The sequence below is a fragment of the Rhinolophus sinicus genome, linkage group LG10 (genome assembly GCF_036562045.2).
Source record: "Rhinolophus sinicus isolate RSC01 linkage group LG10, ASM3656204v1, whole genome shotgun sequence".
Taxonomy (NCBI): Eukaryota; Metazoa; Chordata; class Mammalia; order Chiroptera; family Rhinolophidae; genus Rhinolophus; species Rhinolophus sinicus.
Genome location: NC_133759.1, coordinates 47,759,592 through 47,777,790, shown reverse-complemented (window position 1 = coordinate 47,777,790; position 18,199 = coordinate 47,759,592). Strand labels below are relative to the sequence as shown.

At 36.0% G+C, this 18,199-nt stretch overlaps 1 protein-coding gene across 9 annotated transcripts in view; it reads left to right on the top strand.

Moving 5' to 3' along the window:
• The window catches only part of SFMBT1 (Scm like with four mbt domains 1), a 112,687-nt gene that overhangs the window by 39,742 nt on the left and 54,746 nt on the right, over positions 1–18,199 (top strand). For all 9 annotated transcript variants that reach the window (XM_019724283.2, XM_019724278.2, XM_019724280.2 and 6 more), the window contains one exon: positions 15,089–15,242. In XM_019724283.2, the coding sequence (XP_019579842.1) occupies positions 15,215–15,242 (28 nt within the window). In that variant the 5' untranslated portion in view covers positions 15,089–15,214. The remainder of the gene's footprint in view (positions 1–15,088; positions 15,243–18,199) is intronic.

Below are 18,199 nucleotides of genomic sequence, written 5' to 3'. Positions count from 1 at the left end.
AAGGTATGGAGATTTAACCAAGAATTCCTGTGTATTTAACGTAGGCACTTCTAGTTTTCAGAGGATATTTACTGTATATAGTAATAAATGAGGGTATTGAAATCTACAAAAGCAAATAAAAAGCTGCAACTAAGTTTTAATACTGACCAAACAAAGGGCTGCCAGGCATCCTGCTGAGCTCTAGAATAACAGATTAAGTAGACTTGTTCTGCCAGTTATGGTTTTGGTTTTACATCTTGCATATGAGTTTAATTAGATTCCTAATTAGTTAGCATAATTTAGGCTTTTTTTCTTATACATATTTAACTTTTTGCACTGAATTATTTACAGATTTAGCATGTATTGCAACATACCTCTAGTAATAAGCAGAGGTTTTACTCCTTTCCTGGAAGCACTTATTTTAAAAGGTACTGAAGAGGGGGTGTGTGTGTGTGTGTGTGTGTGTGTGTGTGTGTGTGTGTGTGTGTGTGTTTAATAACATATGCTCGTTCCTTGTGTCATTGTTATTAAATGTTCAGCGTGCTGCTTAGATTGTGGACGTGGGCTGGTGGCCCAGTGTTTTGCAGCAGCCGGTGGCCATCTCGCTGTTGCCCCAGGGATGCCCCAGGGGGCAGCAGCATTGCCCTGGGTTCCTGAGGGACTGGGTTTTATCTGAGCATGTGTATAGTGGTTTTGGGGGGTAGCAGCCCATCCAAAGGTCCAGGACGTTAACAGCTGATAATCTTCTTCTTTTTGGGCCTTAAATTCTTTTAAAAAATTCCAGTGAATTAATTATATAGCACATGTGATTATATCCAAGTCTTTAAAGTCTGACATAAAGCTTTTAAAAATACCTGTGTGCTTAATGTAACAAAACAAAACAGCAAAACCTCAAAGCTTCCTGCCTTAAAATCACCTTCTTTGTTGAAAGCTGTGAGGAGAAAGAATGGGAGTTAAAGTTTTGTGAATGATTGACAGGAGACGGCCTCCCAGGAGCTGGACACATTAATCACTACAGCCTGCCCTCCACTGTCTCTGTTCTGCGTGGCTGAGGGGAGGCAGAAGCCTCTTGCTCCCTTGGTGCAAAGGCTTTGTTTATATGCTTTCCTCCTGATTCTGTGGATTTTGATGATGGCTGTTTGTGACACTGATTTTTTTTTTTTTTTTAGCCTTTTGCCTGTTCTCTAAACTCAATGTCATTCCATTCCATCAAAAAATTAATAAAGAAATGTACTTTAACTTTAAAAATGTGTACTTTATATGCTTAGGAAGGGTTAGAAGGATATTTGGTAAGAAAAATAAAGAGGGAATTTCAACTGCTTATAGGCTGGGAATCACCTTTGAAACAATAAGTATATTCTAGTAAGAGGCTTGTTAAAATAATAATAGCGATATTCTCTGGGCTATAAACTTTTACATGCATTAATTGATTGAATAATCAAGTAACTTGATGAGTAACTTTCGGCTAACATCTCCATTTTACAGATGAAGACACTGAGGCATAAGTTGCTTATGTAATTTGCCCAAGGCCGCACAGTAAGCCAGCTAGGCTGTGCACCTGGGACTCAAACCTACCAGGTTTGGCTCCTGGGGCCACAGGCTTTCTTACTAGTTACTGGCCAGTTACTTTTGATAAGGTAATCATCATTCATACACCTTGATTTTCTCCCCTTTAGGGGGCTAAGTTAACCATTTAAAATTTTTTATTAAACTTCCTGTACTTTTGAAAGTTGTAGTGTAGGTTTAGTAGTAGCCTCTAGAATTTATGACCCCTGATTTCCTTAGCTGGGAAGACATAGTTGTGTGGGAATGGGAGGGTTTGAGACATACTTCTAATATTCTAATGAATAGGATTTATTAGGTACTTGTTGTTTGTATGGTGCTATATTTTATGTAAATTATCTAATCTTCACAACAGCCCTTTACCATATGTATATTCCCTACTTAACAGATAAGGAAACTGATCTAGTAAATGGTGGCCTGAGGAATCTAAGCTGGGTCTTAACTTTTACGATTAGTTTAGTCAATTATCTCACTATTTGCTATTCCCCATCATGTGAGTTTTGTTGTTTTTCACTATTTGGAGAAACATTTGCCCAACTAATGAAGATAAAAGCAGAAAGTCAAAGACCTGAGTTCTCTTCTAGGCACTTCTGCTGGTTTTGCTGAGTGATCTTTTTCAAGATATTTACTGTGCTAAACTTTGGGTAGAACAAATTTAGTTAAATTTATTCACTTCAGTGGATTTTTCATTCTCTTCAAGAGAAGTCTGCTTTTAATGAAATATAATTGGCTTTTATGTTACTTCCATCAGTTCATGTGCCAGAGAATTTGCAAATATAATATCACATCTAAGACAACTAAGAATTTAGAGGGAGAAAAAAATGTGGACTATCAAACAGAGGTTTGTTTTGGTCCCCTCTGTGTCTTTTATTCCTGGCGTGTGTGTGCACTTGGTATCTCCTTTAATTGACCTGCCTTTCTGATTTCTAATACTCGTATAGTTATCAGGAAGTTTTCACACCTTCTGTTTTGTTTTGTTTGGGGGAAGTGGAAAGTTATGCTCAAAGACTGATTCAGTCTTTGCTGGCAATTTATATTTAGCAGAGGTTTGCTGTGGGAAATATAATAATTTCACAAGCCAGTAACATACAGGATAATATCTCTTAATAAGCCAATAAAGAAATAACATATTCCAAACAAATGACAGATTAATCACACTATTGTTCTAGGCAAGGGAAGATGAATAAAGTCCAAATTAATACTGTACTTCTTTATGTGAGTAAGCACCCTGGAGAGACGGCTTGACCAACCAAAAGTTGATGTTCAGCTAGTGCAAAATAAAAGTCCCTTGTTGCTAGAGCACTGCTGCTAGGGAATGAAGATGCCAGTGTTGGTAGACTGGCTGGGCTTTCCAAGGGTTATCACTCCAGGGACCATCGCACAGATTAGCACCACTGCCAACCAGAGAGTTGCCTTGGCTGCAGAGGAGCAAGTGTCTCAAGGTCTTCTGAAAGCTCTTTAGGTCAGCAAGGTGTTGCCATGCCCAGACAGAAACTCTAGAATGGTCCTCACGAATGTCCCCTGGCCATAGTTGCTTCTCTATATGTTCTTATCGATAAGTCCCTAGTAGCTGAGCTCCTGACTGCTTATCAATGACAACAGATGACATGATGACATCCTGACACAACTTACTTCATTCTTATATCAAAACAACTTATAAAAGCAACTTTTGTTTTGGTCATAAGCAAGTGGATTAACAAACTTCACTTAAGTCATACACAGGTGGATTTGAAGTCATATTAAACCAATATGCACCACCTCCCTACTTCCTCTTCCAGTGGTCTTCCTTTTTGGGGGGCTGCCTATATGAGATGAGCACATAGGTAGCTATTTGGAAGGTAAAGACAATGAAGTAATTTTTTAGGCCTGATTTGAGTTTCTGGATCTTTTTGGTTTGTGGTCAGTTTCTTAACCTTGAGCTAAGAACCTCAAAAAACATTTGAAGGCCTTCATTTCAATGTTGTATTTAGTCTGTCTAGCTGAGCTCTTACAGTTAAACTGTATTAGTATCTGGTCTCTCAGTGATCCCTTTTAAGTATTAATGTGTCCCATTGCCAGATTCCCTTGTTGTTTAATGTAAATTTGATCAAGTGTCTGGGAATTTTATACTACCCTTAACCAGATGTCCAAATTATAGTCATATGACCCATTCTTGATTATATCTGTTGGATTAAACAATTGAAATTTGGAATTTATCTGCTAAAGCATAGCATTACCTTAACCAACACAAGCCAAGAATAGCTAAATTTTTTCTTGTTCTGTTGTGTATTGTAGTGGTAACCCAGGTTTCTTCTCTCTTTTTTGTCTTTGGCTTCTGTATTTGAAAATGGAAATAATGTTATTTTAAAAGCACAGGTGTGTCCTTAATATAAATGCCTTTATTTTATTGCAGCTTTATAAAGATATATTTCACATACCATAAAATTCATCTATTTGAAGTGTACAGTTCTGTGGTTTTCATTCAGAGTTGTACAGCTGCCATGACAATCTAATTTTAGAATGTTTGAACACCCCCGAAAGAAACCCTGTAATACATTAGTAGGCATTCCTTAGACTAGCCATTGGCAGCCACACCAATCTACCCTCTGTCTCTATAAATTTCCCCATTCTGGGCATATCATATAAATGGAATCATACAATATGTGGCCTTTTGTGTTTGACTTCTTTGACTTGGCATATTGCTTTCAAGGTTATCTAAGTTGTACCATGTATCAGTACTTCGTTTCTTTTTATTGCAGCATAATATTCCATGTATTTGATACACCACATTTTATTTATCCATTTATCAGTTGATGGATATTGGGGTTGTTTCTACCTTTGGGCTATTACGAATAATGCTGCTGTGACCATTCATGTACTCGTTTTCGTGTGGACATATGTTTACATTTCTCTTGGGTATGTTTCAAGGAGTGGGATTGCTGGGTCATATGGTAACTATGTTTAACTGTTTGAGGAACTGCTAGATTGTTTTCCAAAGTAATCGCACCATTTTACATTCCCACCAGCATTGTCTTTATGTTTTATCACTGCTAGAGGAGTAGGGTAGCTGGGTAATTATCATAGTTCCTTAAGGGCTGTAGGTGTGGGGGTGCTCACTAAGGGGCCTCAGAATGTCGCAAGCAGTGTGAGGTAGGCATCTCTCTTGCCTCATCTCCTACTTTCTCTCCCTTGCTTGCTTATGTGGCCTCTTCTCCCCTGACCTCCTTGCTATTCTTAGAACACAGCTCACATGTTCTCACTTTAGGGCCTTTGTGCTGGCTTTTCCCTCTGCCGGGCATGTTCTCGCCTTCCATATCTCTTTCAAGTCTTTGTCCAAATGTTACCTACTCAGTGAAGCCTCTCCCTCTTCACCCTATTAAACTTTCAACCCAAGCCATCATCCTTGCCCTGTACTGTCACTTACCACTTTTAGAAGTTCTGTACTTTTTCTCTATCCCACTAAAATGTAAGCTTCATGAAGGCAGAGATTTTGGCCAGTTTTGTTCACTGATATACCTCTAATATTTTGGTAGGCCTGACAGATAGTAGGTTTCTGGTAAATATTTGTTAAGAATGAATGAATAACTTTCTGTGTCAATAAATGCTTTTTCTTAAAATGAAAATTTAAATCACAGAAGTCCACATATGAATACATTCTCATCATAAAAGTTTATCCAATGCAGATAAAGCAAACTCCCTTTTACCTTGTCCTGGAATTTCACTCTTCTGGTAGTGATTTGGATATATTCTTCTAGACCATTTTAAAGGTATCTATCTGCACATATATATGTGTACCTATAGAAATACAGAAATATGTAGTTTTGTCTATGTTTGAGTATATTTTATGCACACATATACTGGAGTGGCCAAAGAAATGTATACACATGACTTGTATTCATCTTTTGTTATCGGTATATATTGAGTATTACAATTTTAGTACAGTTTTTTCCTTTTTTAAAATATGTAAACTTTTTTTGTCTTTATTTACATCTAAAATCTGTACCCATTAAACTGTCTCATTCTTTTTAACTTTCATCTAATGGATGTGGCATAATTTATTGATTGATATTGAGGTTTTCGATTTTTCCCTAGTACAGACATTGTTCAGGCTCACATTTAGGCTCTTGGGCTTTGTTTACATGGGGATGTTTCTCTGTGTGTGCCCTGGAAGTGAGAACAATTTAATCTCTTCCTTTGAAATTGTTATGCTACTTATTTCTTTATTTTCTTTTGGTATTTTTCTGAAATAGAGATTGGAAATGGAATTCCTGGGTTGTAGAGAATGCAAGTAAAATTTTTTGACAGAATAAAATTTATTCTTCAACTGGTAATGACAGCATCCATTTCTCTATAACTTCACCCATATTTGATGTTGTTAATCTTTTATTTTTGCCAATCTGATTGAAAAATAATTGTATCCGTTGGCGTTGAACATACTATCATATGCTTATTGGTCATTTGCATTTCTTAAAATTCATGTTCATACTTTTTTTTCCCCCTATTAGGTTTGATATTTTTTCTTTATTGACTTATAGATGCTTTCTCTGATTATGGCTATTAATCCTTTGTTATACTGGGGGTGTCAAAAAAATGTATACATATTTTAAGAGATGTTATCTATGTAGTACTTTTCAAAGTTGAATTGAATTACAGTAGCAATGTGTAGTATGACATTTGCTCAAAAGATGATGTTAATCAAATGAGGCTAGCATCACCATGCGACAGGCAGGACAGTCAGAGAAAATGATGGAAGCACGATTGTCGTTTGAGGAGCGCGAGACCATTTTGAAGTGGTATTTGAACTTCAAGAATGTCGTTGAAGTACGACAATGGAGGCGTGAGTATGCAACAGAACCTCCAACACTCCTAACAATTGCATGCGTTCATGATAAGTCTGAGATGCATGGTACCGTGTGTGATGTGCACAAGGGAAGACCCGGGAGGCCTCGCACAGCAACAAGTCCTGCTGCTTCTGCTGTGGTGTTGGAGCAGTTTACAGCTCACCACAGAAGTCCACCAAACAGTGTTCGGCGTAATCAGAAGTGTCTGGATGCTGATGGTAACCACTTTGAGCACCTCTTGTAATTGCAGAGGTCAAACGTGACTTGTATTCATCTTTTGTTATCGGTATATATTGAGTACTACAATTTTAATAGTTTTTCCCTTCCTTAAAATGTGTATACATTTTTTGCACCCTTTGTATATGCTGGAAATAATTTTCTTCTAGTCTACAGCTTGGCTCTTAAAGTTGTTTATGGTGTCTTTTTGCCAATCAGAAGTTTTTTAATGTTTATGTAGTCAAGTGTATCTATTTTATGGGTTCCTTGTTTAAATAAGTCTATGCTTTCCCAAGGTTATGGTTATAATTATATTCTCTAATGTTTTCTTTTCATTTGTTTGGAGTCTTGTTTTTCATGTTTGTTTTTTTTCTTTCAATTCACCTAGAATTTATTTTTGTGGCAGCATGAAGTAAGGATTTTGTTCTTTCAGAATGGATAGCCAGTTCTTATACACTATTTGTTTGTTCCTGCTTTCACAATTGATATGGGATGTCATTTTATTACAAATTATACCTTCATATAAATGGATCTATTTTTCAACCTCCTTCCACTTTTTTGATGTGTTTGTCTTTTCTTATATGAAGACCACACTATTTTAATATTTTGATAGAAGGAACTAGCTTCATACCATCTTTTGCAAAAATATAACTGGATTGTATATTTTATCTTTTAGATGCATTTTAAAATTAGCTCATCAAGGTGAATAAAATACTCTTGGGATTTTGATTGGGAAGAAAAACATTTCTCAGTTTTTAATGGTTATGTAGTATTTACATTGTATGCTTGTGCCATATTTTACTTAAAAGTTCTCATTCTTAGTGCAAAATAACCCTTTTAAAATATGCCTCATAATTTGGCTTTTAAAAAATTGAGATATTATTGACATATATCATTGCATTAGCCCAAGGTGTACTACATAATGATTTGATACATGTCTATATTGCAAAATGATTACCACAATAAGTTTAGTTAACATCCTTGTGTTGAGAACTTTTAAGATTTATTCCTGGTGGCTTTCAAGAATGCAGTACAGTACTGTTAACTAGTCACGATGCTGTGCATTACATCTGCAGGACTGGAACCTTCTGATACCGTCACCTGTTCTGCCCATCCCTCACCCTCATCTCTGGCAACCACCGGTCTGTTCTCTGTGTCTATGAGTTTGGGTTGTTGATTTTTGTTTTATTCAGAGTCTACATATAAGTGAGATCATATGGCATTTGTCTTTCTCTGTTTGGCTTATTTCACTTAGCATAATGCCTTCAAGGTTCATCCATGTTGTCACAAATGGCGGGCTTTTCTTTTTTTTTATGGTGTGTGTGTGTGTGTGTGTGGTGCATTTTCTTTATCCATTCATCCATTGATGAACAGTTAGGTTGTTTCCATATCTTGGCTATTGTAAATAATGCTGCAGTGAACATGGAGGTGTGGATATCTTTTTGAGTTAATGACTTTGTTTCCTTTGGATAAATACCCAGAAGTGGAATTGCTGGATTATATGGTAGTTCCATTTTCAATATTTTGAGGAACCTCCATACTGTTTTCCATAGTGGCTGCACCAGTTTACCTCCAACAGTGCACAAGAGCACATCCGAGCACACTTGTTATCTCTTGTCTTTTTCGTAATAGCCATTCTAACAGATGCGAGCTATTCTATTGTGGTTTTGATTTGCATTTCTCTGATAATTAGTGATGTTGAGCACCTTTTAAAAAATGTAGGGTATTCTTGAGTTCTGGATGGTGTTTAAATCTTTATTTTTTTTTATTGTTGGGGAAGGGGAACAGGACTTTATTGGGGAACAGTGTGTACTTCCGGGACTTATCCAAGTCAAGTTGTTGTCCTTTCAGTCTTAGTTGTGGAGGGCACAGCTCAGCTCCAGGTCCAGTTGCCATTGCTAGTTGCAGAGGGCATAGCCCACCATCCCTTGCAGGAGTCCAGGAGTCCAACCGGCAACCTTGTGGTTGAGAGTCCACGCTCCAACCAGCTGAGCCATCTGGTGACCTGGGAGCCGAGCGGCAGCTCATTGACTTCATTGTAGTTGCGGAGGGCGCAGCTCGCTGGCCCATGTGGGAATCGAACCAGCAGCCCCGTTGCCCAGAGCTCGCACTCGAACCAACTGAGCCACCCATCCTCCCCAAAACTGTATTGGTTTTATAAATCATTAGTACTGATTTGTTCAACTGAGATAGATACTGTGTTTCCCCAAAAATAAGACCTAGTTGGACAATCAGCTCTAATGCGTCTTTTGGAGCAAAAACTAATATAAGACCCGGTATTATATATTATATTGTATTGTATTGCATTGTATTATATTATGTTATACTATACTATATTAGACCCAGTTCTATATTATAATAAAATAAGACCGGGTCTTATATTAATTTTTTCTCCAAAAGACGCATTAGAGCTGATTGTCTGGTTAGGTCTTATTTTCAGGGAAACATGGTATGCCCTGTGTTGGGTTTACATAATCATGAAAATGTAAAATTAGGGTCAAAGATGAGATTTAATTTAGATGATATAAGTGGCTAAGATCTGTCAATCTTAGTAGCTAAGAATGGCTTTATCAGACTTTATTTTTTTAATCTCTTTAGTTAGACATGTAGTGGTGGGTTGAAAACAACAGTAACAAACAGCTTAATGAAACACTAGATTTCTACCCCTAATAATCAAGTTACTTTGATATTTGACAAATAGAAGCAAAACATTTAATTTAGATAGCCTGTCAGATAGGATGTGTAGAGGGTCACGGAGTGATGATTGACTTACAGAGAGTGAAAGGCCAACAGAAGTCTATACCTGTTGGGGAACAAAAAAATGTAGTGACTCTACAACTAGCCATTTACTGTCAAGGACAGGGCTAACTTTGCACATCTGCCAAAAATGGAGCATCTGATTTGCTGAATTGTTTGCATTTACCATATTTAGCAGCATACTTGAAGTTATCATTGGACTTCCATCTGTTGAGTAGAGGTGTAGGAGTGCAAATTCAAACACTTCAGTGAGAATTTTCCTTTTAACTGCCAGGTAAATATTTATTGAATTAAAGTATTTTGTTGCAATCACCATACATACTGGATACATATTTCTTTAGAGCCACACTGAGTTCCTGTCCTTCTTCCTAAGTGCTTTACAAGTTGTGTCAGAAATGTTCAATAATTTGGCTGAGAATCCATCCTACAGAAACCTTTCTTGCATTATTGTAACTTTTCTGTATAATAAACACTCTTACTCAGTGTTTCATTTTAGCTTTAGAAACGAAGTACATTAACATGAAGCCAAGTAGTATAGCTTACAGTGGGGAGTGCGTGTGTAAAGTAAAGAAGATGGGGGGGGGAAGGCATTGTGTTGGTGTGCGTTATTTCATTGACTTTTAGACCTTTTAAAAGATCGGTTAAAATGTATTCCGTGATTGTTTTATTTTATATTGATATATCACTAAAAATGAAATAGTGAATTCAATTTAGTTTTATTCTGCTTGGGTTCCATTTTCGTGTGTGTGTGTGTGTGTGTGTGTGTGTGTGTGTGTTTGACATCAAAACTTGTTTTGTACACTTAGCTTTGCTTTTTAAATTTTCTGTTTCTTAGAAGTGTTTCAAATTTTAGTATGGCTCATACTGGCTTTAGTATATTTTATTAGAACCCCCTATAAATGTCTAGGCATCTATTTAGTTTGCTAAAATATTCTAAATAAGATGAGCCAGATCCAGATCAGTTAGTTCATGAGACCTTATTTAAATAAATAACTCTTGATGTAGTCTGGTCACCACAAGAGGTATTTATAATACTAAAATCAACGATAAAGACAGTAAAACAATTTAATATGAATAGGAAATAAATGAAATAAAAGGAAATAAATGAAAAGTAAATTAAATTTCCATATCCAAAGCTCCTGGATATTTTACTGTTTTTTTCCTCCCTCACTGCATAAAAAGCAGACTAGCAATAAAGAGAGAGCTCTAACAGATGTTCCACTGCCAGAGGCTTCATCAGTTCATTTCTCATGATCTTTTTAAGATGATGAACTGATTGTTCATTGGTTAAAATCTAAGTGGTGGTGTAAAATTGAAAAAATATCACAGCATTAGCTTTCAGCTACATAAGACTTACACATTTCCCAACTCTTGTCTTTTTGGCTTTCAAGATTAATTTGTTGCTATTAGTTATTATTATTATTATTATTATTATTTGTGTTATGTGGCTCTGCACAAAATGTGCTGGCATCCTCCGAGAGTTTATGAACATTAGCAGGGGATGACATCTTCAAAGCCTAGTGAACCTACAGATATTTATTTAGCACTAGCTTTGTTATATCAAACCCATGATGAAGTGTAAGGACGTCATACAGAGATGATGCACTAAGTTAGTGCCATAGGAACTTGAATCTGTCAACAATGCACAACAGTTACCATTTCCTCAGCATTTACTATGTAGCCAGCTCTATGGTAAGTGCGCTTCATGGATCATCTCACTTATCCTCATAGCATCCTGTGAGGTAGGTACAGTACTTTTATCCCCCTTTTACAGATGATGCCATTAGCACAAATAAGTCAGTTGTTAAAAAGTCACATAGCCAAGTAAACAATGGACACAGGATTTTTAAAAGTTAACATGAATAATGTTGTCCTTTACTTGCTTTATTCACTCAGCAATATAGACAATATTCCCATGTGTTTCTATGGACCCACCTAAATTCTTCTAATCATAGGATGTTTCCTAGTATGGGTGTATCATAACGTATGTGGCTGTCTCATTCCCATTTGGTTGATATATAGGTTGTTTCTGCTTTCTCACTATTATAGATAATACTGTGGCAAACATCATTGGTTAGGAAGCCTTCCACACATTTGTTTTAGATGAAAGATTCTTAATAGTAGAATTACTGCTCTGAGAGTTTTAAAAATTTAAAGGTTAAATTATTTATCATTAAGTTCCTCTTCAAAAAGGTGCCACCAATCTATAATCTCAGGTTCTTCCATTTATCCACCTTCCTTGCCACCACCAGATAGTTTTAAAATTTTCACAAACCTGAAAGGTAAAAAAATAGTATGTATTTAAAATTTGTTATTTTCCTTACTAGCAATGAGATTGAGCACATTTTTATAAGTACTAACTCTGACTTTTTAATGTGGATTAATTACATATTTTGCCCAATTTTCTTATCGAATTATATGAGCTCATATATGGAAATTAACCCATTATTTTATGTTTTGCTATTTTCACCCATCTCATTTGTCTTTATTTATTTATATTTATGGAAGGATAATTAACATATTACATTAGTTTTCAGTGTACAACATAATTTGATATTTGTGTACATTGCTAGGTGATCACTACAATAAGTCTAGTTAACATCTGTTACTATACATAGTTAACAAAAATATTGTTTTCTTGTGATGAAAACTTTTAAGATCTCCTCTGTTATCTTTGAATTTTATTTATGGGGTCTTTTGCCATGGGGACGTTTTATGCCTTTATGTTCTCTTTGCTGTCATTCCTTTATGGTTTCTTTTTTAAAAAAAACAAACAGATTTGATCATTTCCTTTCCTTGCTTAAAAATAAACAAAACCCACCTTTGATTTCTTCCTATTGAAAGACAGTATAATATAGTGTTTGGGAACATGGAATATGGACATTTTGCTCGATTTGAAGCCTGGTTCCGCTCCTTCCTAGCTGTGGAACGCTGCCAGGTCAAGCACCTGTGCTGTGCCTGCTTCCTCGTGACAACCGCACTTTGTGGAGTTGTTGGGAGTATTAAATGGGTTAACTCTCACTGCGTTAGTTGATTTCAAGTTTGGTTTCAAAATGAGTCAGAAATGCACAAAAAACAAAAAGTTGATATTTTGACTCTTTTACACATTTAATAACAATTTGAGCTGCTTTGTATATAATGACATTATTTTTATGTAGAAAAATTTCCTATTGTTATTCATTCTTGAAAAACACAAAAAAATATAGAGCTGTTCATTCAACTATATTCTACTGTCACGTTGAAAGGGTTTTAATATGTTTAAGTGTTTAGGACCGTACTGAGCATATAGTACATCCCGAGTAACTATTAGCTGCTGCTGTTCCTTCTCTTGCTGTCCAGTTTTATTGTGTGCCGCTTACCCTATTGGTTCTCTTGCTCCAGCCACAAGGGCTTTCTCTCCGTTCTTCCCACCTTAGAGCCTTTGTATGTGCTGTTCCCTGTGCCTGGAGTATTCCATCCCTTCTCCCCCTTTTGCCTGACTGCTATTTCCCCTTTAGTCTCAGCTTACGTACCATTTTTTTCAGGGACGCTGTCTGTCAGTAACCTCTCAGTTTAGGGTAGGTCTGCCGTTATGTTTTACTATGTAAGTATTTTAAATTGTTGGCTTCATTAGTCTGCCCCCGGTTGAAAACAAGCAGGAACCATGTCTCACCTTACCCTTATCCCATAGAATAGTGGGTGGTCATGAGCTGGTGTTTGCTAAATATGGAGGGTGAATTAATTGGTAGGTGGAATAGTAAAATTTGAATGTTTTGGGCTTGGGGTAGAAAAGTAAACTGAGAGAAGAGAGCATATTTAGGGGATTTAAATCTTACTACCAAGTTTCTATTTAGTGTTCCTATCAGAAACTATGGGTTTCAGTCCTTATGTTGTATGATATGATGGGGATAAGTAGCAATTATCTCAAATAGGATATTCATAATTTTAATAGTTATTAAGACTTTCTCTATGCTCGTTATGAAATGGAATTTTAAAATCTGAAAAAGTTCTTATACTTACTTTACAGATTAAAAAATTGACATAATATGGTCTGTATAAGATTGCAGAGTTATCAAAATTTAAACTAAGGAATACTATTCGGCAGTAAGAAAAGATGAAATAGGACCATTTGGGGCAACATGGATGGCTCTTGAGATTATAGTGCTAAGCGAAATAAGTCAGACAGAAAAAGCAGAGAACCATATGATTTCACTGATATGTGGTATATAAACCCAAAACAACAAAAGAACAAGACAAACAAATGAGAAACAAAAACTCATAGACAATAGTTTAGTGGTTACCAGAGGGTAAGGGGGGCGGGTTGTGGATGAGGGTAAAGGGGATCCAATATATGGTGATGGAAGGAGAACTGACTCGGGGTAGGGAACACACAATGCGATTTATAGATATATTATAATTTATAGATATATTATAATACAGAATTGTTCACCTGAAATCTGTGTAACTTTACTAACACTTGTCACCCCAATAAACTTTAATTAAAAAAATTAAACTAAGTTTTTCTTAATGTTTAAAGTTCTTTTATGAGATTGATTACTGGGGCTCTAATACATACTCAGAATCTTTTTCAAAGGTAATAGAGTTGCTTGATCCTGTGGACTGTCACCCCCTACAGCTGTGGCTGTTGAGTAGCACCTATTCCACTCTTACCATTTTCTGTGTTGTTGCCCTTGTGGTTAGAGTTAGTTTACGTCATGCCTTCCTGTAACAGCTCCTTTTCCCCCTTTCATTTACTCTTTATACATACAAAGGCAATATCTTAGATTGTTTTACGTATGTAAAGCAAGAATAAATAGATTCATCAATGCTGCAACAACTTGTGTGAACTTCAAAACACACACACACACACACACACACACACACACACACTAAGTGAAAGAAGCCAGAAGCAAAAGGCCACATATTGTGTGATTCCATTTATGTGAAATGTCCAACAAAGGCAAAATCTCTAGAGACAGAAAGCAGATTAGTGGTTGCCTGAGGCTAGGGATAGAATGGGGAGCAACTACAAGTGGGAATGAAGTTTCAGGGTAATGGAAATATTCTAAAATGGGATTACAGTGATGGTTACACAACTCTGAAAATTTACTAAAAGTTATTGAACTGTACACTTAAAATGGTAACTTTTTGTATGTGAATTATATCCCAGTAAAGCAGTTTTTAAAAAAAGAATAAATAAGTTCAGAGCGTATTTTGCAGGGGTTCTCTTTATAAGTGTAGACTAATATAATAATTGTAGACTAATATAATTGATACTGTTTGTTCTGCATAATATTTTAGATAAATTGAATGGAAAACTAGACAAAGTAATATACTATATCCTGAATTTTATTCATTGGGTAAGACAGAGCATTGAAAGGTAATTACCACCGGCCCCCCCCCCCAGGAATTCATTACGAATTAGAGTTTTATTGGATTGGAATCAGGGTTCTAAGTACTATAATCAAAAGTTTAAAAGGTAATGATTCATATACATGTTGATTTCTTGTGATTTGTAGATATCAAGATCTTGATATATACTTCTCTCTTTCTCTCTCACATACACATATACACACACACACACACACACACACACAAACACTCAGCCCAATCTTCAAATTTAGATAAAGTGTGAGTTTTTTCACTAATCCCATCTATTCTGCCATTATGTTTTTGTTTTATCTGCCCTCTCAGCACACTGTAGTGCCATGGCTTATGAATGAGAAAACATGCTTGGACTTTGAGCTATTTATGTGTTCCTTTTGATTTTTCAGCACTTTCATCTGAACCCTTGGATGCCCACTGACAGATGCTTGAGACCTGCAAGTAATCTTCAGATCATAACAGAACTGTAAGGCCTGTCCTTTGTGTGGAGAGGAGATAGTCCATGTGCTGTGGAAATGAACGGGGAGCAGCAGCTTGATGCAGGTATTGGTTTTTGCGAGCAGAATTCATTCTTTAGAGGGCAGAATTATATTACCTATGTGTGTTACACTGTCTGACTTGTCTTTCTAACACTAAATAGGAAGCTCTTTGAAAATATGAGTTACCTGGCAGACAACCTGGCACTTGGGGGTACTCAGTGTTTACTGAGAAAGTAAATAACTTTATGAAGGCTTCTTTTTTAAAAAACAAAAATTTAATTTTGATAGTTACTTTTGAAGTAATAGATTTATAGGAAGTTGTAAAGATAGTACTGACAGGCCCCAAGTAGCTTTCACCAGTTTCTACAATTAGTTATATCTCATATAAGTATAGTACAGTATAGAAGCTATTGGCATACGTATAAAGTGTATGTTCTATGTGATTTTATCACGTATAGATTCCTGTAACCACCACCTCAGTCAAGATACAGAACTTCCCCAAAGAGCTCCTCTGTACTACCCCTTCATAGTTAAAACCTATTCTCTTTCCCCCAACCTTCCCTAACACCAGGTATGTTCCTCATCTCCCTAATATTATCATCTCAAGAATGTTACATACATAGAATCATATGTGTATGATTACATAGAATCATGTACATAGAATACATAGGATGTGACTTTCTGAGATTGACTTTTTTCACTCAAAATAATGCCCTTGATATCCATCCAAATTCTTACATATATCAATAGTTACTCCCTTTTATTGCTGAGTAGCAGACAATGGATGTATTACAGTTTGGTTAACCATTCATCTATTGTAGTACATTTGGTTGCTTCCAGTTTTTGGCTAAAGCTGCTGTGAGCCATTGTATACATATGAGGTGCGATCAAACAATACAGTGAATGTTGAAATAAAAAAATTTATTACTGTAAAAGACACATTGCTATTAATCCTGCTCAAAATACTCCCCCTCATTTCAAACACACTTATCCCATCGTTCTTGCCACTTTCTGAAGCAGTTCTGGAAGTCCTCTTTCTTGAGTGTCTTCAGTGTGCTGTAATGGCTGCCTCAATGTCCTAAATCCTTTTGACTTTGGGAAGAAATTGCATGGTCCCAGATCTGGTGAGTAAGGTGGATGAGGACACACTGTAATGTTTTTATTTGACAGAAATTGCCGTGTACCAGAAGCAGTGTGTGACACGGAGCATTGTCATGATGGAAGATGATTTACGGCACACTTTAAAACACACCTTCTCTCAACCGTAGCTCACACTCGACTGACTGCACCAAACAAGTTGAAACTTGTCACACAACGCTTCCTGTATTGAAGGATCCCTGCCTTTCTGTTGGAGGGAACTTGGCAGCAGCATTCACCACATTTGTGATCACAACGGAAAGGCTCCATGTCACACATCGCTTCTGGTACGGCAATTTCTGTCAAATAAAAACATTACTGTCCTCATCCACCTATTCACCAGATCTGGCACCGTATGACTTCTGGTTCTTCCCCAAAGTCAAAATGACCATGAAAGGTAAATGTTTTAAATCAATTCAGGACGTTGAGGCAGCCGTGATAGTGCAAATATAGACACTCACAAAAGAGGACTTCCAGAACTGCTTCAGAAAGTGGCAAGAATGATGGGATAAGTGTGTTCGAAGCGAGGGGAGTATTTTGAGGGGGATTAATGGCAATGTATCTTTTACTGTAATAAGTTTTTTTGTTTTATTTAAACATTCACTGTATTGTTTGATCAGACCTTGTAAAATTTCACTTTTCTGGGAACAATGCCCAGGAACACAATTGTTGGATCATATGTTTAGTAATGCCAAACTACTTTCTAGGTAGCCTGTACCATTTTACATTCTCATCAGCAATTCACATCCTTACCACCTTTTGGTATTGTCACTATTTTTTTACTTAAGTCATTATGATAGGCATGTAACAACAGCTTATCCTGGTCTTAATTTGCATTTCCCTAATGGCTAATGATATAGAACATGTGCTTATTTGCCATCCTCGTATCCTCTTTAACACAGTGTCGTCATGTCTTTGGCTCATTTATTAATTATATTGTTTGTTTTTAATTAATGATTTTTTTTTACTATTGAGGTTTTTAAAAAACAACTTTATCGAGGTGTTTTCTTTGAGATACAGTTCACATACCATAAAATTCACCCTTTAAAGTGAATTTTATGGTATGTGAACTGTATCTCAAAGAAAATACCTCAACAATTCAGTGGTTTTTAGTATAGTCACAAAGTTGTGTGACCATCACTACAATCCAATTCTAGAACATTTTCATCACCCCCAAAAGGAAACCATTAGCAATCATTTCTTGTTCCATCCAACCTCTGGCAACCATTTCATTAATCTACTTTCTATCTCTATGGATTTACCTGTTTCTGCTTTTTTCTGATTAATGTTTACATAGTATATCTTTTTCATTCTTGCACTTTCAACCTAACCATGTCGTTATATTTGAAGTAATCTTCTTATAATGGCATATAGTCATTTTAAAAAATTCAGTCATATAATTGTGTATTTAGACCATTTAAATTTAATGTAATTATTGACAAGTTATGGCTCAAGTCTGCTGTTTTTGTTCATTTGTTTTCTTTAATTTTTTGTTTCTTTTTCCCCCTCTTCCTTCCAGTTTTCAGACTTCCATTTTGATTTGTCTATAGTGTTTTTGAGTGTATCTCTTTGTATAGCTTTTTAATGGTTGCTCTAGGTATTACAATATAAGTACATAATTTATCACAGTATGCTGGTATCATCATTTTATTAGTTTGAACGAAGTATAGAAACTTTATGTACTTTTATATCTCTTTACCTTCTCTTATTTATAATGCAATTGTCATAAATATTTCTTCTACATACTTAGACTACATGCCACATCAGATATTAAAATTTTTGCTTTGTCAAACTAATGTAGAAAACTCAAGAGGAGAAGGAAAATGTATTATATTTTAAAATATTTTTACTCTTTCCATTGTCCATTACTCCTTCCTGATTTTC